Below are 27,277 nucleotides of genomic sequence, written 5' to 3'. Positions count from 1 at the left end.
TGTGCTAAATCCATACGCAAATTTCGAACAAATAGCTGTGGAAATCATTAAGTCATCTTGAATCCTCTCAAAATTTTATCTCTTAAGCAGATTAGAAACGCGTTAAAAATCCGCACGGAAAGAGGAGAAACATACGACCGATAAGCTACGAGAAGCTTCGTTCCTTTAACGATGCTTGATCTCTGTGACCAAAACAAATGAGGGAAAAATCACCTAAGCTGTTAACGATCGTACGGTTGGATGTTTTTCAAACGGCAACAGGTGTGTTTCGTAAGTGCTTGATTGAATGCCTATTTACCTGTCCACACTGAGTTTCAAACGATATTTGTTGAAATCAGTTGAATTCGAAAATTAGCCCGATCTCAGGTTAAGTCCACTAGCTACTTCATTGTTGGTAATTTCAATTTCAAGCAGAAATAAAGCGGTCAATCGCCACCAATCCATCGGATTCATGTTCAAGATTCTGTACGTTGTTTGAGCAGCGAACAGAGAATTGTAACGTCATGATTTAAAATCTCGCCACGCGCGAACAGGTGGAACGGCAGCCCGACGTGCCACTTCACATTCGAAAGCACATCTTTTTGCCATGGATTTCGAGCACCACTGCTGGTGGTGACTGAAGGTGCCACGACACGCGAAGAAATTCAAATTTCGAAAGCAAAACGTGTTCACGCGCCCAGTGTTTGGACATTAGTGGTCAGCAGGGTGTTTCCACCGTTCAATGGAAGACTAAGTATTAGAAGACGGGCTAATTTAAAAATAAATGAACGAAAATCAAGTAACAATATTGAATATTCGTGTTGACAATTAACTATATTACATATTCAAACTTTTCTTTACCCACTACTTTGCATATAGTCCGAACGGTAATGGGTCAGATAAAGCCGCATTGTGAATTCAAAGGTCTTCTGCATACTCAGTTTTATATAACGCACTGCCATTTTTTCCACTTAAACGTACTTACTTGGTTTTTATTATTATTTACTGCGTTGCTACAATGGAATCGTGATGCCTGCCGACCAACCTTCAATACTGTGGACCGCGCAAAAAAAAATTAATGCTTTGCTGTCCAATAAAAACAGCACCGTCAGAGTCCGGTTGAAGGTAAAGCTATCTGAGACGAGCTTGCCGGTGGGGTTGTGGAATTGTACGATCTTGGAAGGGAAGGGTCCGTACCTCGCTAATCGAACGGCTAAAGCCCATTGGAGTCAAGTTCAAGGCACTAGATTTATTCCTGTTTAGAGTTGCATCGTTGTTTTGTTGTGGATTCTCTGTCTGGTTGTCACAGACAACCAGATTCAAATGCTGTTCATGATCTGAACTCGGTTGTGCCACATAATTTGTCCCGCGTCTGAATATTTCAAATCCAACCGTCGATTTTATTACGCTTTTTATCACGGTGAATGACCATCTAACCGACAAATAAAACACGCAGAAAACCACCTGAAAGTCAATAAAAGTCATGCAACGATGCTAAATCTGAGTGGTCGTTCTGTTCCGTCTTTCGCTGCAACAATTTCGAGCCGAGAAAATCTCGCCAAACCAGAAATGAAATTCGCAAAGAGAAAAAAGAGTAAAATACCGAACAACACATGGTCGTAAAATGAAAAGTCAACGTCGTCGATATAAATAATGGACCGAAGAAGAAATTATGCTTTTGTGAAAAAGCTTGCCTGACCGGTGTGGGCTGTTCAGTTCTGTTTCGTATATTGTGTTATGTTACCTCGGCTCCACACCAGCACCGCCGCCGGTACGATCGGGGTCCACCGTCAGCCAGATCCAACCAGTTCCGTTCAATCCTGCCGATCTGCCTACCAGACCGTGCGCAGTGTGAGAGAGGCCATATTGTAGGGATAATGCATTTTCAAGCGAGAAAAATATGCACTTAATGGTCGATGATAAACAAGCTGTTGCGCGGTGATTTCAATAAAGAGGTTAATTGCGTGGACTTTTGATGCCGCAGACCAATGAAACAGCGAATACTTGATCGCTTGTGACTTGTTCATAAGTATATGACAACTTTCTTGATAAATGCTAGTGAAACGGGTGTATGAATGAGAATCATTCAAAAGCTACTGATGTTAAGAACATGCCTGAGGTTATAGAGGAGCTCATCGCTGTCACCAATGTTTTATCATAAAAAATCCGGGAAGTTTTCCAAGAATCATCCTTCTGAAATTCCGAACAATTTTCCTCCGGAAATTCCCTTCCCGTACATTTCTAAAGAATTTTCCTTCGAAAATACCGAATAGTTTCCCTTCGGAAATTCCGAAGAATTTCCCTTCAAAAATTCCGAAGAATTTCCCTTCGGAAATTTCAATGAATTTTACTTGAAAATTTCAAGGAATTTCCTTTCGGAAATTCCAAATAATTTCCCTTCAGAAATTCTGAAGAATTTCCCTTTGGAAAATCCGAAGAATTCCGGAGAATTTCCCTTCGGAAATTCCGGAGACTTTCCCTTCGGAAATTTCGAAGAATTTCCCTTCGGAGGGCCTTTCTTAGCCATGCGGTAAGATGCGCGGCTACAAAGCAAGACCATGCTGAAGGTGGTCAAGTATCATCGTGTTAGTTTCATGATATACGAATGCAAGAATGGTAATGGTGATGGCTTAGAAACTTCGCAGTGTGGAAGTGCTGCGAAGCGGCAATGTTCCAGTGAGGGATGTAATGCTAATAAGACGACGGTCCCTTTGGAAATTCCGAAGAATTTGACTTCGGAAATTCCGAAGAGTTTACCTTCGAAAATTACGAAGAATTTTCCTTCGGAAATTTCAAGGAATTTCGCTTCGGAAATCCCGAAGAATATCCCTACGGAAATTCCGAAGAATTTCATTTAAGAAATTCCGAAGAATTTCATTTAAGAAATTCCGAAGAGTTTCCCTTAGAAAATTCCGAAAAATTTCCCTTTGGAGAATCCTAAGAATTTCCCTTTGGAGAATCCTACGGATTTCCCTTTAGAAATTCCGAAGAATATTCTTTGGAAATTGCGATGAATTTCCCCTTGGAAATTTCAAAGAATTTCCTTTTGGAAATTCCAAAGAATTTCCTTTTGGAAATTTCGAAGAATTTCCCTTTGGAAATTCCAAAGAATTTCCTTTTGGAAATTCCAAAGAATTTCCCTTTGGAAATTCCGAAGAATTTTCTTTTGGAAATTCCGAAGAATTTTCTTTTGGAAATTCCAAAGAATTTCTTTTGGAAATTCTGAAGAATTTCCTTTTGGAAATTCCGAAGAATTTTCTTTTGGAAATTCCGAAGAATTTTCTTTTGGAAATTCCGAAGAATTTCCCTTTGGAAATTCCGAAGAATTTCCCTTTGGAAATTCCGAAGAATTTCCCTTTGGAAATTCCGAAGAATTTCCCTTTGGAAATTCCGAAGAATTTCCTTTTGGAAATTCCGAAGAATTTTCTTTTGGAAATTCCGAAGAATTTTCTTTTGGAAATTCCGAAGAATTTTCTTTTGGAAATTCCGAAGATTTTTCTTTTGGAAATTCCGAAGAATTTTCTTTTGGAAATTCTGAAGAATTTCCCTTTGGAAATTCCGAAGAATTTCCCTTTGGAAATTCCGAAGAATATTCCTTTGGAAATTCCGAAGAATTTTCTTTCGGAAATTCCGAAGAATTTCCCTTTGGAAATTCCGAAGAATTTCCCTTTAGAAATTCCGAAGAATATTCTTTGGAAATTCGAAGAGTTTCCTTTTGGAAATTCGAAGAATTTCCTTTGGAAATTCGAAGAATTTCCTTTGGAAATTCGAAGAATTTCCTTTGAAATTCCGAAGAATTTCCTTTGGAAATTCGAAGAATTTCCTTTGAAATTCGAAGAATTTCCTTTGGAAATTCGAAGAATTTCCTTTGGAAATTCGAAGAATTTCCTTTGGAAATTCGAAGAATTTCCTTTGGAAATTCGAAGAATTTTCTTTTAGAATTCGAAGAATTTCCTTTGGAAATTCGAAGAATTTCCTTTGGAAATTCGAAGAATTTCCTTTGGAAATTCGAAGAGTTCCTTTTGAAATTCGAAGAATTTCCTTTGAAATTCGAAGAATTTCCTTTGGAAATTCCGAAGAATTTCCTTTGAAATTCGAAGAATTTCCTTTGAAATTTCAAAGAATTTCCTTTGAAATTTCCGAAGAATTTTCCTTTGGAAATTCTGAAGAATTTCCCTTTGGAAATTCCGAAGAATTTCCCTTTGGAAATTCCGAAGAATTTCCATTTGGAAATTCCGAAGAATTTCCCCTTGGAAATTCCGAAGAATTTCCCCTTGAAAATTCCGAAGAATTTCCCTTCGGAAATTCCGAAGAATTTCCCTTCGGAAATTCCGAAGAATTTCCCTTCGGAAATTCCGAAGAATTTCTCTTCGGAAATTCGAAAAAATTTCCTTCGAAAATTCGAAAAAATTTCCTTCGAAAATTCGAAAAAAATTCCTTCGAAAATTCAAATATTTCGAAGAAATAACCTTCGAAAATTCCGAAGAAATTTCTTTCGAATTTTTTTTTCGGATATTCCGAAGATTTTGCTTTCAAAATTTCTAAGGTTCGAAATAAAATGCGAGCATGTTGAAAATGAAAAAGGGGAATGCTGGCATGATGTTAGACACATGCTTAGCACTTCATAATAGGTCATGTCAACCTATTACTTGCCCTATTCAAACACAAATTGAGCCCAATTGAATGCAACCAACCAGAATGAATGGTAGGATGTTATCCGGCAGCAACATACGCAACAAAACTCGTTAAATTATAATCCACCAGCACCACTATGGCACCAGCAGCTATTGCTGTAAAGTATCAGAAGATTCGGACCCGAGGCCAACCACAGCATCTTCGGCAACCGGCTTGACGGCATCTTTCCAGCTTCAATAAACCCGATCTTATCTGTGCATGGCTGCACCAGCCACCAGCAGCGATCCTATCGACGGACCGTACGTATCGCCATGGTATTGGTTGCCTTCCGATGGAGAGATAATGACTAATAATCATCAATCAATTTACTCAATGCTTCACCCGGATAGTGTTTCCTCGCGTGTATTGCGCGGAAAAGAGCCTTCCTTGCGCTATTGTCTGGATGTTTTGGTGAAAACCGCAAAATAGGCGGTCTCGCCATCAAACATGAACAAACGCTCGAGATGCTGGCGGCTCCGGCGGAATCGTTCGTTAGTCTTCAACCGGTGCATCATTATCACATTAGCGTTTGGTTCCTTTGTGCAGTATGATTTTTTTCTCTTATTTCCTTCCACCTGTTAACTGGAGGAAATCGCGTGTGTATTATGTGAGATAACATGTTAGTTTTGCTTTCATCTTTGTAAATATGTATTTTTGTGATTCTTGCTCATCCTCTATTAAATGTGCAATATGCAGTAACCTTTTCTCATGTACAATTATAAAAGGGCCGAGCTAGCAGTAAACAAGTTCTTTTTATGAGTATTTTCTAATTGAGTGGGTTAGAAGCAGAGGGGTGTAAGTGACATTTTGCTCAAATTTGAGTTGACTTCAGCAACAAATGCTTCGGTTCTAGAGCTTTGCGGCAGTATGTTGATGTAGTTTATGCGTTGTTTGTAATGAATGTGAAAAATCACCGAAAATTGGTATTTTTTAAACTTGTAACAAATTGTATGAAACGAAAAAATGTAGAAAAACTTTGCACTCATTTTTCTCGAAACTAAGTTTTTATCACTTACACACCTTTGCGTTTGACCCCCTCAATTACAATCGTGGATTTTGAGTGATGTTTCAGTCCAAACCATCGTTTATCTATGAATGGACTGTTCTAAAAACTGCGCTATCAATTTCGTAGAAACTCTTGCACCCTTTGTTCGAACGAATGTTTTTTTTCCTTATTTATTCAATTGACGCATTTGAGTTACGGTAACCAAGTTATCGACAACGTGACGCCTGCCATGTGGAGAAGCACAGCGCGGGTCGAATTACTCTGGTTCTGGTGAGCCTGCTTCGTCGTTCTGCTTCATCTCATCCCCAACAACACCAACCAACAAACAACTGGAGAATCCGCGTCGAAGTGTGATAAGTGCGTACCAACCCAAATTGAGCGAGATTAAATTATCGCTTCGGTCAGCGAGTGAGCTACAGACAGCATCTACAACGCAGCCATGTTCGGGTGATCGTCTTTTTGCTTAAGATGGAACAAGCAAAGAAAGATCTTATTTATTGGTCCAACTAATTGTGGGCACATCGAGGCCCACTCGGTGCTCACTGTGGGATAATTTACGATGCGTTGCAATCAAAGCAGGCATCCTTAATTGCAAAACAAGACCAGATTGCAGAAGTTCGTTCTAAAACGATTGTTGCTTCGTTGATGATGAAAAATCAGTTCAATTGAAAGCCGCCAGCAGTTGGATGGACTCCGTGCAAACAGATTGAATTTGTACGCGGGAGCACAAATCAACGGAAAATATCATTCTCTCCGTATGAAGATGAAGTTTTGGATTATGTAAAGCAACTTTTGTTTTCAACTTTTTCACTACTTAAAACCAAGTCTCGCTGGATTTGTGTTTTACGTGGGTTTTATTTCACGTGGTTTGGGAATGTAGGGTACGACCAGAATTTCAGCAATTGCGCGGAGCGCGACAGGCTAATACAAAAAAAGCACGTGGAGGGGGCGAGGGTGATTTTAGAAATGGCCAAAAATAATGGTCGTCACATTTGAGTAGAGTTCGTATGTAACACATGATTCTAAAATAGTTTTTCTGCAATTCCTGATCATAATACCTGGTTTACACTTGGCAATGACATGGGTGCTTTATTGAACATTATGCAACTCAAATGGGTTGCATAAAATCCATTATAGCACTCATTTGGGTGCTATAATGGAAAACCAGCATTAGAAAAATAGTTACATGACCGCATTTACGTAATAAATGAAATAATTTGATGGGCATGACATCCAATTCTCCAAAGGCAGGTCTATCTATCGCTTTATGGTCAGTCGAACACACAATGGGGCACGATAACATGGAATCTGTTTGTTAAGCTAGTATTTTATCATAGTAGGTAGTTGCGTGTTAAAAAGTTCCAGTTCCAGTTCCACAATCAACCAAGTCGTCACGTCAGAGAAGCTAGCCCGATAACTAGTTCATCACCAACTGGTTAGGTTTTCCAGGATTTGGACCGGATGGGAAACAATCACGGAATACAAAATACAAGGCATGCTCAGCACTAAGGTGGACCAAGCTTTTTTTTGGCAAAATGGTTAACCGTCGGCTCCGTGAGAAACTGGAAGCCGGTGGTAGGTTTGGCTTCCAAAAGCACGCTTTGGATATGGCACCAGTATCAATTTTACTAACCTGGGCAGCGTGCTACCAAACGCGTACCACGAAGGCAAGCATGTTGACATGGTCTTTCTCAATATCGCCAAAGCCTTTAGCAGGACCTCTGGTCTTCAAAAAAACTATAAGAATGGGGCATCACCGGCAACATGCTTGCCTTCATTAACAATTTTCTCACAGGACGAACCTTATTGGCGGCACCTCTTCTGGAGAATTCGCCGAGGAAACTGGCGTACCCCAAGGGTCGGTCCTAGCTGTCACCCTTTTCCTGATAGCAATGAACGGAGTCTTCGGCGTTCTACCGGCGAACGTCCATCTGTTCGTCTACGCCGACGACATTCTCCTGGTCGTTGTTGGAGATACTCCAGGTCGAACTCGGGTAAAAACGCAGGCAGCCTCCATCGGGTTCCGGGGCAACATCTGTCGTAGTCGGCACCAACTAGGAGGACCGTCCATTAAGCTCGGCCGCGATCCCATTCCGAACCGGAAAATCGTCCGTGTCCTCGGAGTGGACATCGATCATCGGGCCGTTAGGGTTGCCTGCAAATCCAGGATCAACCTGACGAAGACATTGGCCTAAAAGCACCGGACGAACAACAGGCACATAAGGCTTAGAGTTGGCCAAGCGACAATCGATAGTCGTCTCATCTATGGCCTGGAGCTAACCTACTCCGCAAGAAGAGACCGGATCGATATTCTATCTCATGTATTTAACAATTATGTCCGGCTTGCCTCCGGTCTCCTCCCTTCCACCCCAGCAGAAGCAGCCTGTGTCGATGCCGGGATCACCCCATTTTGGCATAGAGTGCTCACAGCCACCGTTCGGAGATCTGTAACGTAGCCAACAGTAGTGTTGAACATTTTATTTGCCATTGTCCCAAATACGGCCATCCCAGGGAATTATACGGCATCCCGGCCAGTATCAGAGATGCACTTGCCGACGACGAAGCTGCAACGGCAGCCCTCATCTGCTTCCTGAAGGACGCCCCGAACACTCTGCTTCGGGAACAAGAACTATTGCCATATGCGAACGGGCCTTCTAAGGATATCCTTATCATGATTCCCTGATGGCTGGTAATTGTACAATTGGTGGCATATAAAAAATAAACCTAGTCCTTCAGACGCGGATCTTTATCATCGGAGAACAGTGCACTCAAGAAAAAGTAAAGCAGCGGAGAACATATCTCTCAGCGGAGCAGCAGGAGAAAGATTTCTGGAACAAAGTGCCGTGGATCACCAGAGGAGCTTACGAAGCTTCAACGCGCCAATCCAAGTTGAACCCCCATTATCACCATATGTCCTACGTTTCTTTTTTTGTGTTCGTGTAACTCTTTTGTTCCTTAAATTTTATTTTACAATCTTAAGTTACTGTACCGCTCATAAAAAAATCTACTCCTCCGCTTGTTTTTGATCGCAACAGGAAATGAGCGCCAGATAGTCGCATAAGAAAAACATACCGCCCACAGTGTTTTGTTATTAACTTTTACTAAACCGAGCGTACAATAACCTTGCTTTCTTGCTTTCTATAAGATTAATAGTATTTTTGAAAAGTTTATCAAAGAAATACATTCAGAAATATGATATCGTTCTATCGTAATTGTACATTGTACAAATTTTACGTTGTACAAGTTTTGGCGTCATCGTAGTCACAATAGCTCTAGATTGAGTCATCGTTCTCACTCTCTACAAATCGGAAAATGAAATTGTTCAAACAACTATACTGTCTTGTCATCAGACAAACTCAATCCATTTTATAGGAATTTCACACAGCAAATAGTTTTTTTTTTTAATTCGAGGACGAGTTAAATTGCAACTAATCCCAATAAACCTATTAACATTCAATATTCAATCAAATTTGACTGAATTTTACAATCAAGTACAGTTTAAATTTATTTCGATTTAAAAAAAAACAGCAAGATCGATTGAATATTGCGTTTATTTGCATGCTCCAAATAAGTGCATGAAAATAAATTTAAAATCACAACATAGTTTTATCTGTGTAAGTCAGGGATCGTAATTATTTATTTTTTTTTTTTTTTGCTTATTTCATCTGACTGTGTCGTCTACATGAAAACTTAAAACTAAAGATCAGTTGATAAAATATCCGTTTAGCTGTTGACGAAACGCGGATGAACTGATGTTGAAGTCGAATTGGTCTGACACCTCGTTGAAATGGCGGATCATAGCGACAAAGCAGCTATTGGCAGCATAATTAGTGTTATGCCTTTCTTCGAAGAGCAAATCTCGAGGTCGAAGGGATCGTGAGGGTGCATACAATGGAATTTTCGCCAACAAATCTGGCACGTCGTACTCGGATAACAGAAGTTTGGCGATGAAAACGGCTTGCGCCACGTTTCTCCGCTTATCAAGAGTATCTAGCCCCAGAAGACTACAGCGATCAGCATACGGTGGTAAATTCAGCGGGTCCGTCCATGGGAGATGGCGCAGGCCATATCGTACGAACTTGCGTTGCACAGCTTCGAACCGAGCAGTCCAAACAGCTTGATATGGATTTCAGACAGCAGAAGCAAATTCGACTTGCTTCCTTGGGGGACTCCGGAGCCGTTCGAAAAACAGTGGGATGAGTGATCTCCAATGATGACGGTCACTTGACGTTGCACTAGATATGATCGCAGCCAGTTTCAGAATGTTGTAGAGCATCCCATTTTTTCAAGTTTTGCAAGCAGTATGTCGTGATTCACTTTATCAAATGCTGCTTGTAGATCAGTATACACGCACAGATAGAAAAATCCACCAAAATTTACGCTATAAATCATGCACATAAACGGAACTTCATTGTTAGCGTAATTTCACACGGGATATAGCCCGAATGTATACAATATTTGACATTAGTCGTCCATATTGCGTGCAAGTTGTAAGCAATCTTGTTAGGAAGATGGCTATTTCAGCGAAGAATAGCGTAAATTTCCTCATGACAAGTTTTACGCGCTATTTACTTTTCATTATTTTGTTCTGTGCGGGATCGACTTGGAGCTTTTTGCGCATATTATCCATACAATATGATGTAAAACTGACTAGATTCGTTTCTACGGATCGACCCGGAAAGAAGCCGTTTTTCGTAGATCAGTGACTCGAACACTTTTGATTCCACGCCAAGAGAAGTAATGCCTCGGTAGTTTCTCACGTCGCATTTGTCTCCTTTCTTGTACACCGGAAACATGGTAGAGCATTTCCATTGAGTAGGAAACTTTTGCTGACGGAGTGATAATTTGAAAAGCATGCACAGAGGGATAGCCAAGATATCGGAACACTTTTTCAGAACCGCTGATGGTATAACACTAGGGCCTGCTGAAAAGGACGATTTTATCCTATTTATCGCCGAGACAACCATATCAGTTTCAACGGTAAAAACATCCATGCTGATGACATTGTTAGGTACATCTCTCGCTGCTCTTGCGATGTCAGCTTGAGATGGCAAAGCATTGGAAAAGACGGTCGAAAAGTGTTTGGCGAAGAGATTGCATTTGTCCTCGGCATTCAAGGCAACATCATTGTCAAGAAACACTCTTGACGGTAGTCCGATTTCTTTCCTCTTTGTATTGACGAACGACCAGAATCCCTTGGGATGACGGCGAAGATTATGCTGCATGCGACACACATACTGCTTGTAAAGATGCTTGTTATAGCGGCGATAACAATTACTGGCGATTGAGAAATTTCGTTTAGTGATAGCACAACGTCGGTTAGTCAGGGCACGAAGAGTCCTAGCACGTTCCCGTTTGAGGTTGCGTAGCGTAGCGTTAGTCCATGGTGGTTTTCTCAGAGGTTGGCGCTTCGGTACGGAGGCTAATACGCAGTCACTGAGGAAACAGTTAAAACGCCAACCAAGTCATTCAAAGCATTCCAGTCAAATCGAGATAATTTGCGCCGGAGTAGTTCGAAATTTGTCTCGCGAAAATTCAAACAGTCAGCTTTCGAGCTATCATCGAATTTGACATGATCACTGTTCGCGATAGATATCACCAGAGCAGGATGATAATTGGCATCCGGTGCCTCATCGACCGCACAGTCAGGAAGTAAATTTTCGCTTACAAACACCAAATCGAGGAAGTGATATTGGAAATTTGATATCAAACTAATCTGGCTTAGTCCAAGGAAAGCAGTTCCATCGATGAGTAGACGGCTGGCAGGAGTAGTAGTCGAATTAACCGGATCAGGAAATGCATACCTATGGCTAGATTGCAGCCAAGTAAGCCCAGGTTGATTAAAGTCACCAAGCAAGAGAAGTACATCCACCAGGTCAGTCACAGAAGAAGCATATTCAATGGCATCAAGATGTTGTTGAATTATACCACTATCATTCCTTCCGTCCGGAGGAATATACAATGCTCCAATGAAAGCATTCCTTGTTGGGAGACTCACTTTTACCCAGACCGCTTCAATTGAAGTAAATCGGCCAACGGCGATTTGACATGAAGCAAGCGCGTTGGAAACAGCTATCAAAACACCACCGCCGCGTGAGCGTAAACCGCCGCGTGAGCGATTACTATTAGAACTGTTTCGATCGACTCGGTACACACTGAACTCCTTCATTTGAACGGAATTAATCCTCTCCTCCAGCCAGGTCTCAGTGAACACATACACATCGTATTCGCCATCGAGTGCAGCGAGATAAACGTCGTCCAATTTGATTAGCAGTTCTCTTGTGTTTTGATAATAAACTGGCAAGTCTCTAGTCGGTCTGTGAACGGAGGAGGAGTGAGGGGTCGAATTGCTCGATGCGGATATGTACTTGCCTGCATTCAGATTTTGGAAGACCCCTCCACCACACCCATACACAGGGCCGGGATGACTGTCGATCGCTGGCTGGGAGTGCACGACTGTGATGGGGGGTATTGGGGCTTCCTTCTGGCTGGCAGGCTTGCACCCCGGTGGCGGTCTGTCGATGGCATCGATGCTAATTTACTGGAAATGATGTTCTCATCAGGCAGTGAATTGTTGCAATTTAAATCATATGAGTACTTGCCTGCATTCGGATTTTGGAAGACCCCTTCACCACACCCATACACAGGGCCGGGATGACTGTCGGTCGCTGGCTGGGAGTTCACGACATCACAGTCGGGGATTATCCCTCATTCTCACGAGTAGAGGATGCTCAATCACGCAGATTTTTGCAGAGAAATCATTTTGCGGGAAAGAACAAAAACCTGATGAGAGATCTTGCGACATTTACACCCTAAATAAAAGATTATCACAGTCGAATTACATAAAGGTTATCTAATTTTCCCATAAGGACAAGCCTCACGAAATCCAAAACTAAATGTACTCGCGTTTTCAATTGAATGGGGTGCCCTTGAGAACGGGAGTGCATTTAGTTTTGGCAATAAGAATTTCATCAAGTACGCTCGATTTTCGTTTATCTTTCAGGCTTGTTCTAGAGAAAAAAAAACCCAGATTGATTCACCTAGCGTTGGTGGAGCCTTTCTCGCATTTAGTTAAGACACCAACCTTAAATGGGGTTTATATGGTCCGATGTACAATTTTCTTCATAACTTTTAAACGCAATGACCGATCGTCATTCAACATTCAATTCAATAGTGATCAACAAGGCTTTGGCCCCTGTCGAATAAAACTTGTTGCGAGAAAATCGGTTAAGGATTACTATACGAAAAGTTGTCTAATGTTTTTTTATATATTTTGTGCACACACATACACACACACATACACACGGACAGACAGACATGTGCTCAGTTTGTCGAGCTGAGTCGATTGGTATATAACACTATGGGTCTCAGAGGCATCTATAAAAAGTTCGTTTTCGGAGTGAAATGATAGCCTTTCGGTACAACTTTGTTGTACGAGAAAGGCAAAAAAGTGGCGAATGAAAAATGTTCCCCGCCACAGACTTCGAAAAAGATCCTTCGGCCCGAAAATCGATTGTTTTCGTCTCACTGAAACGAAAAGTACGAACCCTGGTGATAACTTACACCTATATAATAGAGTGGGACGCAGTTATATAAAAAAAACCCAAACTTCATCCAATCAAGTGAAATCAAGATTTTTATGAATCGTTTTGGGACCCCAATCGAAGATGGTGAATTTTTCACCAGTGAGCACGCGGGTTAGCAAGAAGAAGCGACGAGATTAGTGCTGTATTTTTTTGTTTTGCGATGAGATGATGTTCAGTGAGATGGAAAACGGAACAGTTCTTATATATGTTTTCTATACAAACTTCAAACGCAATGCGGAAAGCGAGGAAGCAACCAATTGGGCCTAAATTCTGCTCAATTGTTTGGGACCCCGAATGGTATTGAAAAACCATTGATTGACCAAATGGCCATGATGCCCCACTCTAATAAATGATGACCCACTGGCACCGCCGATAAACAGTTTGAAAACCAACCCTCTCCCTTTGATTATTTCGTGCTCTATATGCCTAGGGGAAAGTGGGGCAAGATCGTCATATAGGGCAAGACAGCCAACGTTGATTGTGACTTAAGTGAGCATTATATTCACATTATTATTACGTGGGATGGTTAACAATAATGTAAAATACCTAACAAATGAAAAACGCACTTTGACAACCTCATCTGTTCTTGAAATATTGATTTTAACCCTTAAATGCGCAATGTTGTTTCAAAACAACAAACCGAAAATACGTTTAATGTTAATGATTTCAATGGTTATTTACGTTAAAAATATTTCCGTCGATTTAAAAAAAAATCGCCTTGCGCCTTTAAGTGTTAAGATGGTTTAGTTGAAATTCGAATTATCTTATTAATTTGTACTTACATAATTTAAGGTTTGAAGCCAAAATTACTAATTTTTCAGCACAACTTGATAGTTACCAACGCTTTCATATAACTATAGGCTATCTCCATTAATAATTTGAGGATATTCACAGTAATTATGATTGATAGGATATGAATCTTTGGATATACGTCGACTTGGGGCGGTATTGCCAACTGTATTAGGAACAAGATCATCTCCAGGATTAAGAGTCGCCTAACCCTTAAATGCATTTCAAAAATCATCAAAATAGTTTCTGCCTGAATAAAAGACGATTCAAATAACGGACATGGTTTTAATCGTAAAATATTGCTTTAGGCAAATTCATATATGGTCGTAGCACCAAAGGTGAACAAATCAACATGGAATACGACATTTTCAATCGAAACTTCATTTGAACATAATCCCTAGTAATGCAAGGAATGTGTTACCCATGCTAAATAAATTCAGCACACTTCAAATATAATGCTTGGTTCTCACTCGTCTGGCCCCGAGGGGGTTTCCATGTCGCCCCATATGATAAATATAAGCATCATAAAAACACCTTTTTAAAAACTAGTTTATAAAAACTGAAAAATCATTAATCAGTGTTTATTGATGTTTATATCAAAGGCAGGTTCTTATAAAGGTATTTCATGGACAAATCAGCAACATTCGAAGAAGTTTCACTATTTTACAAAGATTATCGCTTAGGGTGGTCATCTTTCCTCACTTTCCCCTACTCTGATTAATTGCATTCATTGTTGCACGGCCTGTGCCAACCAGCGTCGCACATTGCCAACCATCATCCCCACGCCTAACTTATCGAAAAAGGAAAATGTGTAGGAAAATCCCGATCCGAAACGAAACGAATCTGGTTTTGCCCACATTTGGCGGCCTTTGCCGTACTCCGAGGCTGCACCGCATTTGCAACTTGTGCGGTTTCCCACTCATTTTCAATTGAGAGCTGCAAACCGAACACACGTTCCACATTCAATTTTGCCGCCTCTTCAATAAACCGATTCCAGGCCGCGCACGCGATTCTCGAGTGCAGCAGAGCAGCTCGTCTCTACTGCCGGGGTCGGGTAACGTAATCTGCAAACCGCAAAAGTGCTGCCCTCGCTGTTCCGTCGATCGTCTGTTGGGCTTGTGCCATCGATGTTGTAAGTGCATTTTCCATTCATCTTCGGAGTGAAATTTTGAATGCTTATTTTGTTCGAAGGAAATGAAAACAAATTTTCAAGTGTTTGCTCTTCATCACTCGGGCGCGAGCGCATTGGTTTCGGGAAATTACAGTAATTCTAAGCACTCTTCCGCACCCGCAACCCACACACGGTTTGTGGTCGTGATCAATTGGACCGAAATTGCTTGTTGTGTATTTTTTTGGAAGTGAGCCGAGCTGGTGTTGGGTTGCTTGCTTGTGAATCGGATTTCCAGAAGTAGATGAGGTTGTTCTTCGCTGCTCCAATTAATAACCCGGGCATACAACAGCACCTGAATACCATTATCGTTCAAAATCAATAGTCGGTACCAGCCCTGGTTAAACACATATTTCGGGAATAGTAAAACACTTGACTCTATGTATGTTATATGGTTCCGTTTCATGTTTTCCCCTTTCTGTTCTCTTTTCCATTCCAGAACCCATCAGCGAGGATGCTGCAAGCGATAGCATCGTGAGTGGTGTAGTCGGCGGTTATCATTCGGAAGTGGAAGATCCACTTGAAACGCGGAAATCATCGGAAGTGGTGAAGTGCTATTCGGAACAACACATTACAGAACATTACTTCCCAAAACAGCGACCGCCGGAACACTACTATTCAGATGAGGTCGATAGCGGGGGAATTTTGGATCTGGTAAAACATTGTCGCGACAGCAATAATAACGAGACCAGTAAGGTCATGATGATGGTGGCCAAGTACGAGTTGGGGCGGGCCGGCGGGAAAATGGCGGTGGATGAAACAGAAACAAGTGATTTCGATACGGCCAGTATGAGTAGCAGTAGTTTGGGAAGCGTGCGCAGTAGTTCCGCGTTCAGTGAGGTTAGTCGAGATGTTGGAAGTGTGGGAAGCTATGAGAGTGAGGGGGTGAGACCAAATGTGATAGGAACGGGGGAGAGTCACGTGGTGACGGCAGGAGCTGCAACAATTACTATTAATATTATTAATAAGACTGCGGAGGATTGTGATACGAGACCGTTGAAAACGGGACCGGAAATGAAGGCTGTGCATGTGCAAGTTCCGGAATGTGAGAGCGAATCAGAACGGGGATTTGAATCTAGGGACGAGGGAGAATTGAGTGAGTTTGAAGTGGAAGAGCTGCATATGGAAGAAAATCTGAATGATGGTTTCGTTGCTTCGGAACTACAAAACGATCCGAGTCTTTATGAGAGTGCTTTGTTTCATACCGCGGAGAGTCAAGAATTCCTGGACTGTAAAGGTAGCTTGGATTCGTCCAATTGTGAGTACGATGAGAGCTCGGAAGAAACGGAGCAGAGTGAAGCTGTTGAATGCGACCATCCCGAAAAGAATGCTATGCACCAGGAAGTGATCGACGATGAGAATGAACCGATGATCAACATCATCCAGGAAATGACCCGCGATATGCAAGTCACTTCTACAGTAATTCTCAATAAAGCCAAAATAAAAGATCTACGCAAATCTCGGTCAGCGGAGAAGGAGAAGCGGCAAAAATCCGAGAAGAAGAAATTGGAAAATTCCCATCTCAGTCGGCAGAAAATAATTGATGATAATTTTTGCAACGAAATCCTCGATTCGACACATCAATTTGATCGCCTGTACGGTATTAACCGTAAGACCTCAAAAGAATCACCAATTGAAGTTTTGAGTGATTCGGCGTTGCAGGAGGGGTCGTCCTTGGGAGATGAATCATTTGATTCTTCGATGTCTTTTGGAAAATTGGAAGGTAAACCGCGCTATTCCGGTAGACCTATCGGAAAGCTGATGGCCCGGCGCCTGAAGAAGCTCGATAAGCAAATCTACTCAAAATCTGATGCCACCTCGGACTCGTCCACATCCAACTACGCCAACGGTCCAAAGAAACCACCAAGAACATTTGCATCGGCTCGAAGTCACTCTTCCAAAATCGGATGGGTCAAACAGTCTGGATCATCTACGGAAGCAAGCTCGGAAAAACCAAGTTGCCCTAAGCTCCAAGATCTCGACTCTGACCCGGAGCTTATCGGTTGGAAGTTTGACAAACCAAGTAAGAACGAGAAACGGGATAAATCGGAAAAATCACATAACTTCGGTTGGGTCTTACCGAAGGAACGTACTAACGATTCTTCAATCCCTCCCCACATCTACAACATGTTGCACTACTCCGAAGACGAGGAACGAAAGCAACTTATCAAAACGTCCAATTCAAGGGCTGCTCCGCAAGCGTCTTGCTGCCATCGAGTGGAGTCGAAACTAGGTCCAAAGCTAGACATTGATACGGTTGATTATGCTCCGGAAACACCTCGGCGAAAGTCTTCATCGAACCTAAATTTTGAGAGGTTTGCCACCAACACCACGATCAAAAGCACACCTCACAAGCGCTTGCATTTTACGCAAAATGGAAGAAGAGCAGAACTGTTCTTGGAATCAGAACGAGGCGAAACGGGCCATCGACGAAGCAGTAGCGGCCGCAGAAATTCAGCAGAAAACGCAAAACGGACGGAACTCTTCCTCGAATCGGAAAGGAGCGGAAAGCAACGACATAGCGTTAAAGAACAAAGGCGTCGAACCACGGGGGATTTTATAGATCACGAACGGGAAGCAGAGTCACGTCATTTTTTAGAAGACGGCAGAAGAAGTGACCACGAACCGGATTATCCGGACACGTCTGAACTGTGTCGGAAGTGTAAGGAAAAATCAGAGAAGAAATCCTTTCGTAAGGCTGCGGTCCGAAGAACTAAATCATTTTTCGAAGCGTCCAAGAAGAAAATTCACAAAATGAGCAAAGAGAAGCAACGCTTTGAGACCCCAACAAAGTATCAACTGGACAGAAATCTCAACAAAGAAAACTCAATCAAGAAACAGTTACACAAACATCTGGGCTACACGCCGGACAACCTTCGATGTGGATCCTGTCCCAAAGAATCCACTATGGTTCGAAACAATCTGAAACATACGTACTCTGCCCCGGCTCGTATTCCGGATGATAAGAAAACTGATCGACCCAAATTACCCATTCGAACAGTACTAAATTCGTCCGTCCCGGAGGAATCTCTTAATGAAAAAGATCACAAAAAGCAGAGACCCCACGAAATGAAATTCCTGAAGACGCTCAAAAATCTGCGGATATCGCCGAAAAAGCTGTTCAAGCCCCACGATGACCCCAAGCGAAGTCCATTGAATTCTAGCTCTCCACGTCAGCATGGTGATTTTCAATCGTACGACGACCTCAATCTGGACAACGTTGCCCAAATGGGTGACTTCCTGAATAACGTTCGCCAAGCCGTGGAAAGCGAACGCTTGAACTCTCATCACGTACGCATACTCGATCACATCGATGTCGCAAGGTACGCTAAACTACCATCGCCCCCTAATCCAAGACCTCGTCACATTTCCACCAGTAGTGAATTCCTGGATCGCAGTCCCGTCGAGCGACAGTTGCTGCAAGTGGCAGCCGATCTGCACCAGGAACCAATCTATCAGGAAATTTCACCGAAAAACAATAAAACCATCATCAACGAGTTTATCAGCGGTGAGTCAAACAAGCGTTATCTGATGGTTAACAACAATCCGAATGTGATCTACGCCACCGTTAATAAGACGGCCAAGAACCTAATCAAAACCAAGTCAATCAATAGTTTTTGCGAGGAACCTCTCCTACAGCCTCCGATCAGTGTGAAAAAGTTGAATGCACAGCCAAAAGCTTCGTCCCCGATCCAACTGAACAGTTCAGCCGAAAAGCAATCGCACAGGTCCAGTAGTAGCCGGCTGCGCCGTTCGCTGTTCAATAGCAGTGGGGATCGGTCCCTATCGTCCTTGGAAGAAAGCAACGGAATATTGGTGCTGCCGGCAAACGAAACCGGCGAAGATGAATCGCTGGCGATGATCACAGCACTACAGGAAGTACAGGAAGAATTGATTGTTCCCAAAAGTGTCGGGAATGTGAGTACCGGCATTAGTCGGCGGAGTAGAGAAACCCACGGAAAAGAGGGGATCGATGAAGTTGACGATTGTCGACCATTTGAGAAGGACATTCACTTGAGGAGTGAAGGAAAATGCGAAGCGATGTCGTCTGAGGAGCAACTTTTTAGGACGGCCCTTATGGATGACGAAACGATCGGTAGCGGGAGCATAGCTCCGCTTGGGAGCATCGATACCGATGATGAGGTGAGTAAAAATCTCATTTTTTCTTTCCATGACACGAAGTTTAATAGCAGTGGCCTATTTTACCGAACGAACAAAACACGGCTCGACAATGAACACCATTTATGGTTTTTTGCAAACGACAAACAGCTACTTTACTGATGCTCTTTTCTTTTGTTAGAACCATGAGTGTTGTGTGTCCACGGCCATTTGAAAATGGTCCACCCTACTTTGTTCTGAAACTGTGATTATTCTTCAATACACTGCTTAACAAACAGATCAGGTATAATCTGCAATAAACCGTCACTAATAAAATCTAGATATTTCCAACGTACCCAACTTTCTCTACCTCCGTATCCTTCAATTCTGAAGGTAGACAACTAACAAAAATTAAATTCCCCCTTTTTTCTACCTCCTCCAGATCGAGTCACTTCAAAAGTACCAGGACAGAGGTTTGGACGATTTGCTTACGACGCTGCGCGAAAACATCACCATCTCGGAAATTGGAACCATCGACACGGAATCTGACGCGTCCGCCTTCGTAACCGGATACGATACAGTGGATTTCACCTTCAAAAGTGCTTCCAGTGGAAACAATTTGGCGGTAAATAGTGAAAGTGAACGAGTGAATTCGACGATCGAGTCGGAACTGATGAGTGCTCGGGAGTACAGTGCGTCGAATAGTTCACCGTCGTCGGATAAGATGCGTTTGAATGGAAGTGATATCTATCGGAGTCTGAGGGACAGACTGCGATCTTCGTTCCGGAAGAGTAAGCGATTTATCAAAAATGAGCACCGGAAGATTTCGAATCTGTTTGACGATAGGACGGGTGCTAAGCGAGAGGACGGGAATCGAGTGGCATTCAATTTGGATGAGTATCAACGGAAGTACGAGAGCGATACGGATGCAGAGGAAATGTATCAATCCTTGAGCAATGCTGGTTCGTTGGGGGAACTGAACAATCGCCTTCTGGCGGAATTGGTCAATCAGATCAAGACGCAAGGTGATTTGAAGAAGCAACTCAAGCAAGCACTGGCGGTTTGCCGCAATACGAGGGAGTTTGAATGTTCCTCGGAGTTGATTGAAGCGGAGCGACTGATGTTGCTCTCGACTTTGAAGGAATCGGCGGCGAGGAACGAGTTGAGCAAGATCGATTACAACATGAACGGAACGATTCCGACGGACGGCAAGAAAATCGGCGTTGTGGCTTTGAATCATTTCGAGTTTCCGTTGAAGGAAACTGCCTTGAATGATATGCTGTTCAACTACTTTTACCTGGCGGTGTGCTCGTACAAGAACCAGGTAAAGGCAACGCTGGCGAAGGAACGCTACGAGGACCGGGTGTACTTTCGGAACGGAGAGATCGAGTTTCACGATCTGGATGCGGACTACGAGATCCGGGTCGAGGTGTACGTGCTGCGGCTGCGGAAGAATGCCCGGAACTATAGCTTCGAGAGCAAGTACCACTTGAACAAGGTAAGATGGGGGATATGGGATATGAATAGTATTAAGTTAGTAGGAGTTAGGCCAATTTTTCAAACAATCTACATGAATATTGGTAACGGAGCCCCAATCCTCACCTCGCGTTTTAGGAGCCATAAATCAGAATAATAGGTGATCAACAAATCTGCACATCATTTTTTATGCATAGGCTAGATGTACCAGTTGTGGCTATAGCACCAGTTTATATGCCAAATAACCAATCAAATCACCGCAAACCAAGTTCATATCGATAAAGCATATTCATATGATACGATAAAACCTTTGATCTCCTTCAATACAAGCAAAGCATAATTGTAAAAATTGATTTTGCTTAATTTTTGACGTCCTTTGCACCAGTTGTGGCACTAGTGGTCCCTATTTGGCCAATCTCATAAGAAAACAATGGGATTTGCCAAATAAGGAACCAAAATTAAGAATAGTGCCACAACTGGTGCATGCGTTCCTATTATGGATTAATCAATTTTAATGATTATAACAAATTTTATTGTTGTTTTCACAGCAGTTCTAAGGAGCAGGAAGTGAAACCTTTCGCTTGATATATAAAGTCCACCCTCATGCCTTTTACTTATTTTTAAAAAAATAGTTGTTCTTATGTATGGCGACAATTGGTACACCCACACTACCTACTGTAACGCAGCAAATTAGTTTTTGCTGGTTCCTGCACCTTGTTTTTACCTCGTACCAAGAAGTTGTTCCGAAATGCTATCATTTTACTCTGAAAACAAACTTATTATAGAAGCCTCTGAGCCACATAGTGTTATATACCAATCGACTCAGCTCTACGAACTGAGCACATGTCTGTCTGTCCGTGTGTATGTGTGTGCACAAAAGCTCTCGCAACAAGTTTTATTCGACAGGGGACAAAGCTATTTAGATCACTATTTAATTTGATAACGATCGGCCATTGCGTTTAAATGTTATGAAGAAAATGGTACATCGGACCATATAAGCCCCATATAAGGTTGATGTCTTAACTAAATACGAGAAAGGCACCACCAACGCTAGGTGGATTAATCTGGGTTTTTGCCTTTCTCGTATACAAAGTATACGTAAAGGCTATAGGATCACTCCAAAACCGAACTTTTGATAGAAGGCTCGGATACCCATAGTGTTATATACCAATCCACTCAACTCAACGAATTGAGGTGATGTCTGTATGTGTGTATGTATGTGTGTGTGTACAAAAATGTGAGACACACTTTTTGGTACTTAGCATTATTTGCTCGCAACAAGTTACAGTCGACGCGGATTGCGGTCTAGTTGTTTCCTATTAAAAATTGGCCCGATCGGTCATTGCTTTCCAAAGTTATTGAAAAACATTATTTTTCTGCCAAGGGTCCCCCCTTTGGGAAAACAAATTTCAAAAATGATTTTTTTAAGATTGCAGCAATGCATTCAAATGGCCGCAAATGCATATGAATTGATAGAAAAAGTTAAATTCTATCCCCCTGAAGTGCTATTTCGACCTCTCTTATGTGTTTTTCTTATTTTTTTAATGCGCGAGAAAGGCACCACCAACGCTAGGTGGATTGATCTGGGTTTTTTTTCTTTATCACAAAAAAAAAACAAAAAAAGGAGAAAAATAATATTTTTGATTCATTGGTGAATAAGATCGAGAGAAAAGATAATATTCATAAATTCTAATTAGGTATTCAAGACTTGTAAACAGAACAACTTCTCTCAGAAATGCTGATGCTGTAGTTTATTTCGAATCCTGGTTCGTCTATCATCCCATTTTATTTCAGTTGAAATGCATCACAGTCTGAAACATTGTTGAAACAATGCAAACACAGAGATTACTTCCCTAAAGCCCAATTCGGAACGTGTGTGCAGTGCATTGAGCGAGTAGTGATTGGATTTGTGTCTGCACAAGGTTCGAATGAAATCACATACCCCGTTCAACTCTTTGAAACATGGTATCTTCGATACCTGTGGAAGAATAGAATGCAGCCATCTACACATCCATTTCCGCTTCCTACGGGTCTCCTGACGAACTAATGCGTAAAAACTATGAAAGGCGAAAAAGCGGGAGTTCGATTTCTCATTATTCCTAATTGATCATGTCATAGTGGTCGTGTAGGAGCATTTCATTAAAGCACTCAATGCTTTCCGTTTCCTGCTTAAGCGGTTCATCGACTGATCAGTCTCCAGTCAATCCATCTGTGAAAAACTTATCCGCGCTGACATGCTCCAATATTCAAAGAATCACCATCAAACGGTGGTTACCCGATGTTCCATGGAACTCCTGTTTCATGGATAAATTGAGATTCTCACGTCCGAATGTGTGAGTGGCGATAAAAGGAAAACAAACACTCCTAGATGGTGCAACTCAGCAAAGATTGGGTAAAAATGAGTATATTTCCATACATTTTTTGACTCTTTTTATATCATTGTGATGGCCCGATCATTTTTGAGGTTATGAGCAGAAGGAAAACAAACATGTTTTTACACATGACGAATTGCACATTAGTGTGCGAGCGCTAAACGTCACTCATCTCTATACACCATAAGCACCTGGAGGCACCCAAATGACGATACGTATTCTCAAATCGATCATGTTTTGGTGAACGGTCGATGTTATAGATGTAAAGACCTTCCGTTGCCAAAATATCGACTTTGACGACTGATGGTATGTAAGATTCGCGCAAGGCTGTCCAGCATCACCGGTACTAGGCGTGAAAGAACCATGCGGCTGAACAAACAGCGACTGTCGGGCAAGGGCGTTGCGGAGCAATTCGCTCCGCCGCTCGACGAAAGAATCGAAGGACACCCAACTAAAGAATATTTGAACGCATTGTGGCAACAAATCCACGAGGCGGTCAATTCTACAACCACAAAGGTACTTGGTATCACACAAGGGAACCAACGGTAAGGCTGGTTTGATGTGGAGATCCAAAGAGCGACAGATGAGAAAAACCAGGCTAGGAGCCGCTAGTGGCGGCTACATACCAAAATAGAGAACGATATAAAGGGGCAGATGAGAAAAATGGCATAAGAAACGATGAAAAAGTACTCTTAACGGCAGAGGGACATTTTTTTGCTGGGTTTGATACCCGAGCGAACCCAGTCACCTTTTGCGTGGTCTTGCTTTGTAGCCGCGTATCTTACCGCACGGCTAAGGAAGAAGAAATGTAATGTATGGCTATTGTCAAACGTAGTGGGTAGGATTGGGGTTGCCAGATACCTATCGAGTTCATACAAGTGTTCATTTTTAGTAAACAGCGCACCACTCAAACGTCATTGTGTTCATTCGGTGCACTGGACCATGGTCCAATGGGGCAGTGCATAGGTTCATTATTTGACTTTTGAGCGGTGGCGAAATTCATTTTGAATGAACTCGATGTATGAAAGAGTGTTCATTTTTAGTAAACAGCGCACCGCCCAAACGTCATTGTGTTCATTCGATGCACCGAGTTCATTATTGACGTTTGAGCGGTGCGCTGTTTACTAATCAATACTTGAATGAACTTGATGGATGAAAGTATTCATTCTTAATAAACAGCGCACCGCTCAAACGTCAATAATGAACTCGGTGCATTGGACCATTGGTCTATTGTGTAAAACGCTGTCCAAACGTAACTGTCAGTCGTATTGGCGACGGTTGCTAATCCGTATGGGGTGATTCAAATAAAACGTCCACTATTTTGGGATTTCAAGACCCCATCTGTCACGCTTTTTTCCATACCTGGTTCATGTACTGTCACAAAATCTTAGACCCCCCCCCCTAAAACCTGTTACATCATTTTTGGACGACCCATATGTAGAAGCGTCCGTATGTACTCCCGCAATTTGATTTAACAGTGTGACGTCACACGTATGAAGCCACGGCTGTGTCCTGATGAATTTCTTCCATATAGACTAACGCAAAATGAACTCCCCCAAGAAATTATGACGTTTGAGCGGGTCGCATAATGAACGTAAAATGAACTTTTGTTCGAGAAGACGACCCGCTCAAATGTCAAAATCCTTCGGGTGAGTGAATTTCATGAACTCCTGCACAGGTCTATTTGATAGTTTACGGTGGTTTCTATAGGGAGGTGCATCGAATGAACAATGACAATGACGTTTGAGCAGTGCGCTGTTTATTCAAAATGAACACTATCATACATCGAATTCATTCAAAATGAATTTCGGCCAGAGATGCATCCTGAACAGAACATGAGCCAAGAGCGCACCTTGGTGTTCTAAGTTTTGAACTCTGAACATAGTTCAGTGTGTACTGGGTTGGTACGCAAGCAAAACGATCATGGTAACTAAGATTCCTTAGATTTGGAACTATGCAGAAATATACGAGCATGCTTGATTTCTATCCGTTAGATGCCCACGTGTTTCATTGCTAGCCAAAAAATGAGTAGCATGCCGTCGCTTGAGTTTGTTTTCCTAGGATACAAGTTGCTAAGTTAGGTCAGTGCTCTTGAACAGTGTGCAGTGTTCAGAACTTTTTGAACACGAACACGCGTTCTCGTGTTCAGATGCATCTCTGATTTCGGCACCGCTCAAACTTCAAATAATGAACCTATGCACTGCCCCATACAAACAAAGGTTCATCGGCTTGCTGCGAGAGAGAGGATGAACCTCGTGAACCTACCACCAATAACTGTCAAATGCAGTTCATTCGAATGCATTTTTGAGGTTGTGTATATTTGATGTAAAACCTAATCAGTTGAGAAGACGGCGGTAGGGAATTAACGTATATAAATCCAAAAGTTTACCCAAGATTCTCAATAAAATTTCTACCACACACGCGAAGATCAATCATACATGATCTTACAAGACTTCCTAAGCCCATCATCAAATTGAATGAATCAAATTTAATGTTTGAGAACTCATTATCTGTTGAATCTTATTTAGAGGCGATTCCGATGCTTTAGGACCACCACTAGCTCATAATTTTAAAGTTTTCTTGAAATAAGCTTCAGCATATGTAGTGGTTAAAACTGTAAGTTGAGAATGTTTGATAATGGCTTGGTGAATGGTTCTGAACTGTGGCCCGCTTTGGCCTTCTGCTTCCGTATCAGAGCTAAATAATTTTCAACATTTTCTGCTGTTGATATTCATTTAATTCATTTAATGGTCGGGGTTCAGTAAAACCGCACCAAGCGACTTTATGACTGACTTGTAATATTCTGGTCGCACAACGCAAACAAAAATCATTTCATATCAATTCATACGTACATTTGTTGTATGATATCCTCAGTATAATGGAGTTGGGTGATATTCGATACAATTTCCGATTAATTAGGTCCACTAAACGAAAACTTGGGCAGAAAAATTGGTGATTTTTTGTTGGCGCTTGGTGTGTTTTGGCAGAACCCCGACCATATGTAATACAATGTTATCAGTGGCGTTTCCCTAACCTCAATCTACCTGTGCACTAGACTTAAATTTAAAGAGTTTTCGTGCGAAAATGTATAGAATAACTAGATTTTGATTAGTTTAAACGAATCTGAAAATTTTCATTTTTTGTATCAGTGCACAAGTAAAAAGTAAGGTTACGCGACGCCACTGAATATTATAGAAATGAGAACGTTCCATTTCCATCTACTTCATTAATTTATTTAGTTTATATCTAAACAGATAACACTGATTCAATAATTTGACGCTACAATACACGGTTCGAGGCCGTATCTGTCCATCCTCAAATGCGCCCCACGCTTGCCAAGTCGTTTTGCACCTGCGCTCCACGCCGCCTCGTACCTGCCGGATCGGAAGCGAACACCACACTACCGGTCTTATCAGCGTCTTGTACATGACACATTTCGTGCGGTGGCGAATCTTTTTTGGCCGCAGTTTCTTCTGGAGCCCGTAGTAGGCCTGACTTCATCAGCTGATGCGCCTTCGTATTCCACGACTAACATTGTTATCAGCCGTTAGCAAGGATCCAAGGTAGACGATTTCCTCGACCGCCTCGAAGATATCCCCGTCTATCGTAACACTGCCTCCCAGGCGTGCCCTGTCGCGCTCGGTTCCGCCCACAAGCATGTACAGGGGTTAGACAAAAAGGTTAAGATAGGAAAAATTTTGTCGAAGTTCAAATCAGCATAACTTTGCGTAGAATGATCCGATTTTGTTGAAACCGGGACCTTCGGACGCGGAAACTCTTCTAGTATACTGTACTAGGGCAGTTCACATTTGAAAAATGTTCGAAAATTCCAACTCCCATATGTCTATTAGCATCATTTTGATAATATAGGAGTCCTGGCAAAATTTCAGGCAATTCGGTGGCCATTTAGGGGTGGCGCGAAGTCAATTTATGTTTATATGGAAATTTGTATGGGAAAAACTAAAAATTTATTCAAATCCCCCTACAACTCTTAAATCGTGATGAATTCAAATAAACATCCCCAACCTCCATTTTTGGAATCTATTTGAGCTCAACCAGTGGGTAACTCATTAATTCTGATTTATATTTCCACTGATACGTTGAGGCTACTTACACCATTTTAGCCATT

The 27,277-nt window shown here is 42.0% G+C and overlaps 1 protein-coding gene across 1 annotated transcript in view; it reads left to right on the top strand.

Annotated features, from left to right (window-relative positions):
* LOC134210379 (uncharacterized) overlaps nt 1–27,277 on the top strand; it is a 106,527-nt gene that overhangs the window by 72,024 nt on the left and 7,226 nt on the right. The window contains exons 3-4 of the mRNA XM_062686431.1: nt 15,642–19,345; nt 19,743–20,798. Coding sequence (XP_062542415.1) covers nt 15,642–19,345; nt 19,743–20,798 — 4,760 coding nt within the window. The remainder of the gene's footprint in view (nt 1–15,641; nt 19,346–19,742; nt 20,799–27,277) is intronic.

The sequence above is a fragment of the Armigeres subalbatus genome, chromosome 2 (assembly GCF_024139115.2).
Source record: "Armigeres subalbatus isolate Guangzhou_Male chromosome 2, GZ_Asu_2, whole genome shotgun sequence".
NCBI classification, from domain to species: domain Eukaryota; kingdom Metazoa; phylum Arthropoda; class Insecta; order Diptera; family Culicidae; genus Armigeres; species Armigeres subalbatus.
Note: the sequence above shows the minus strand (reverse complement) of the source record. Positions and strands in the feature narration are given on the sequence as shown.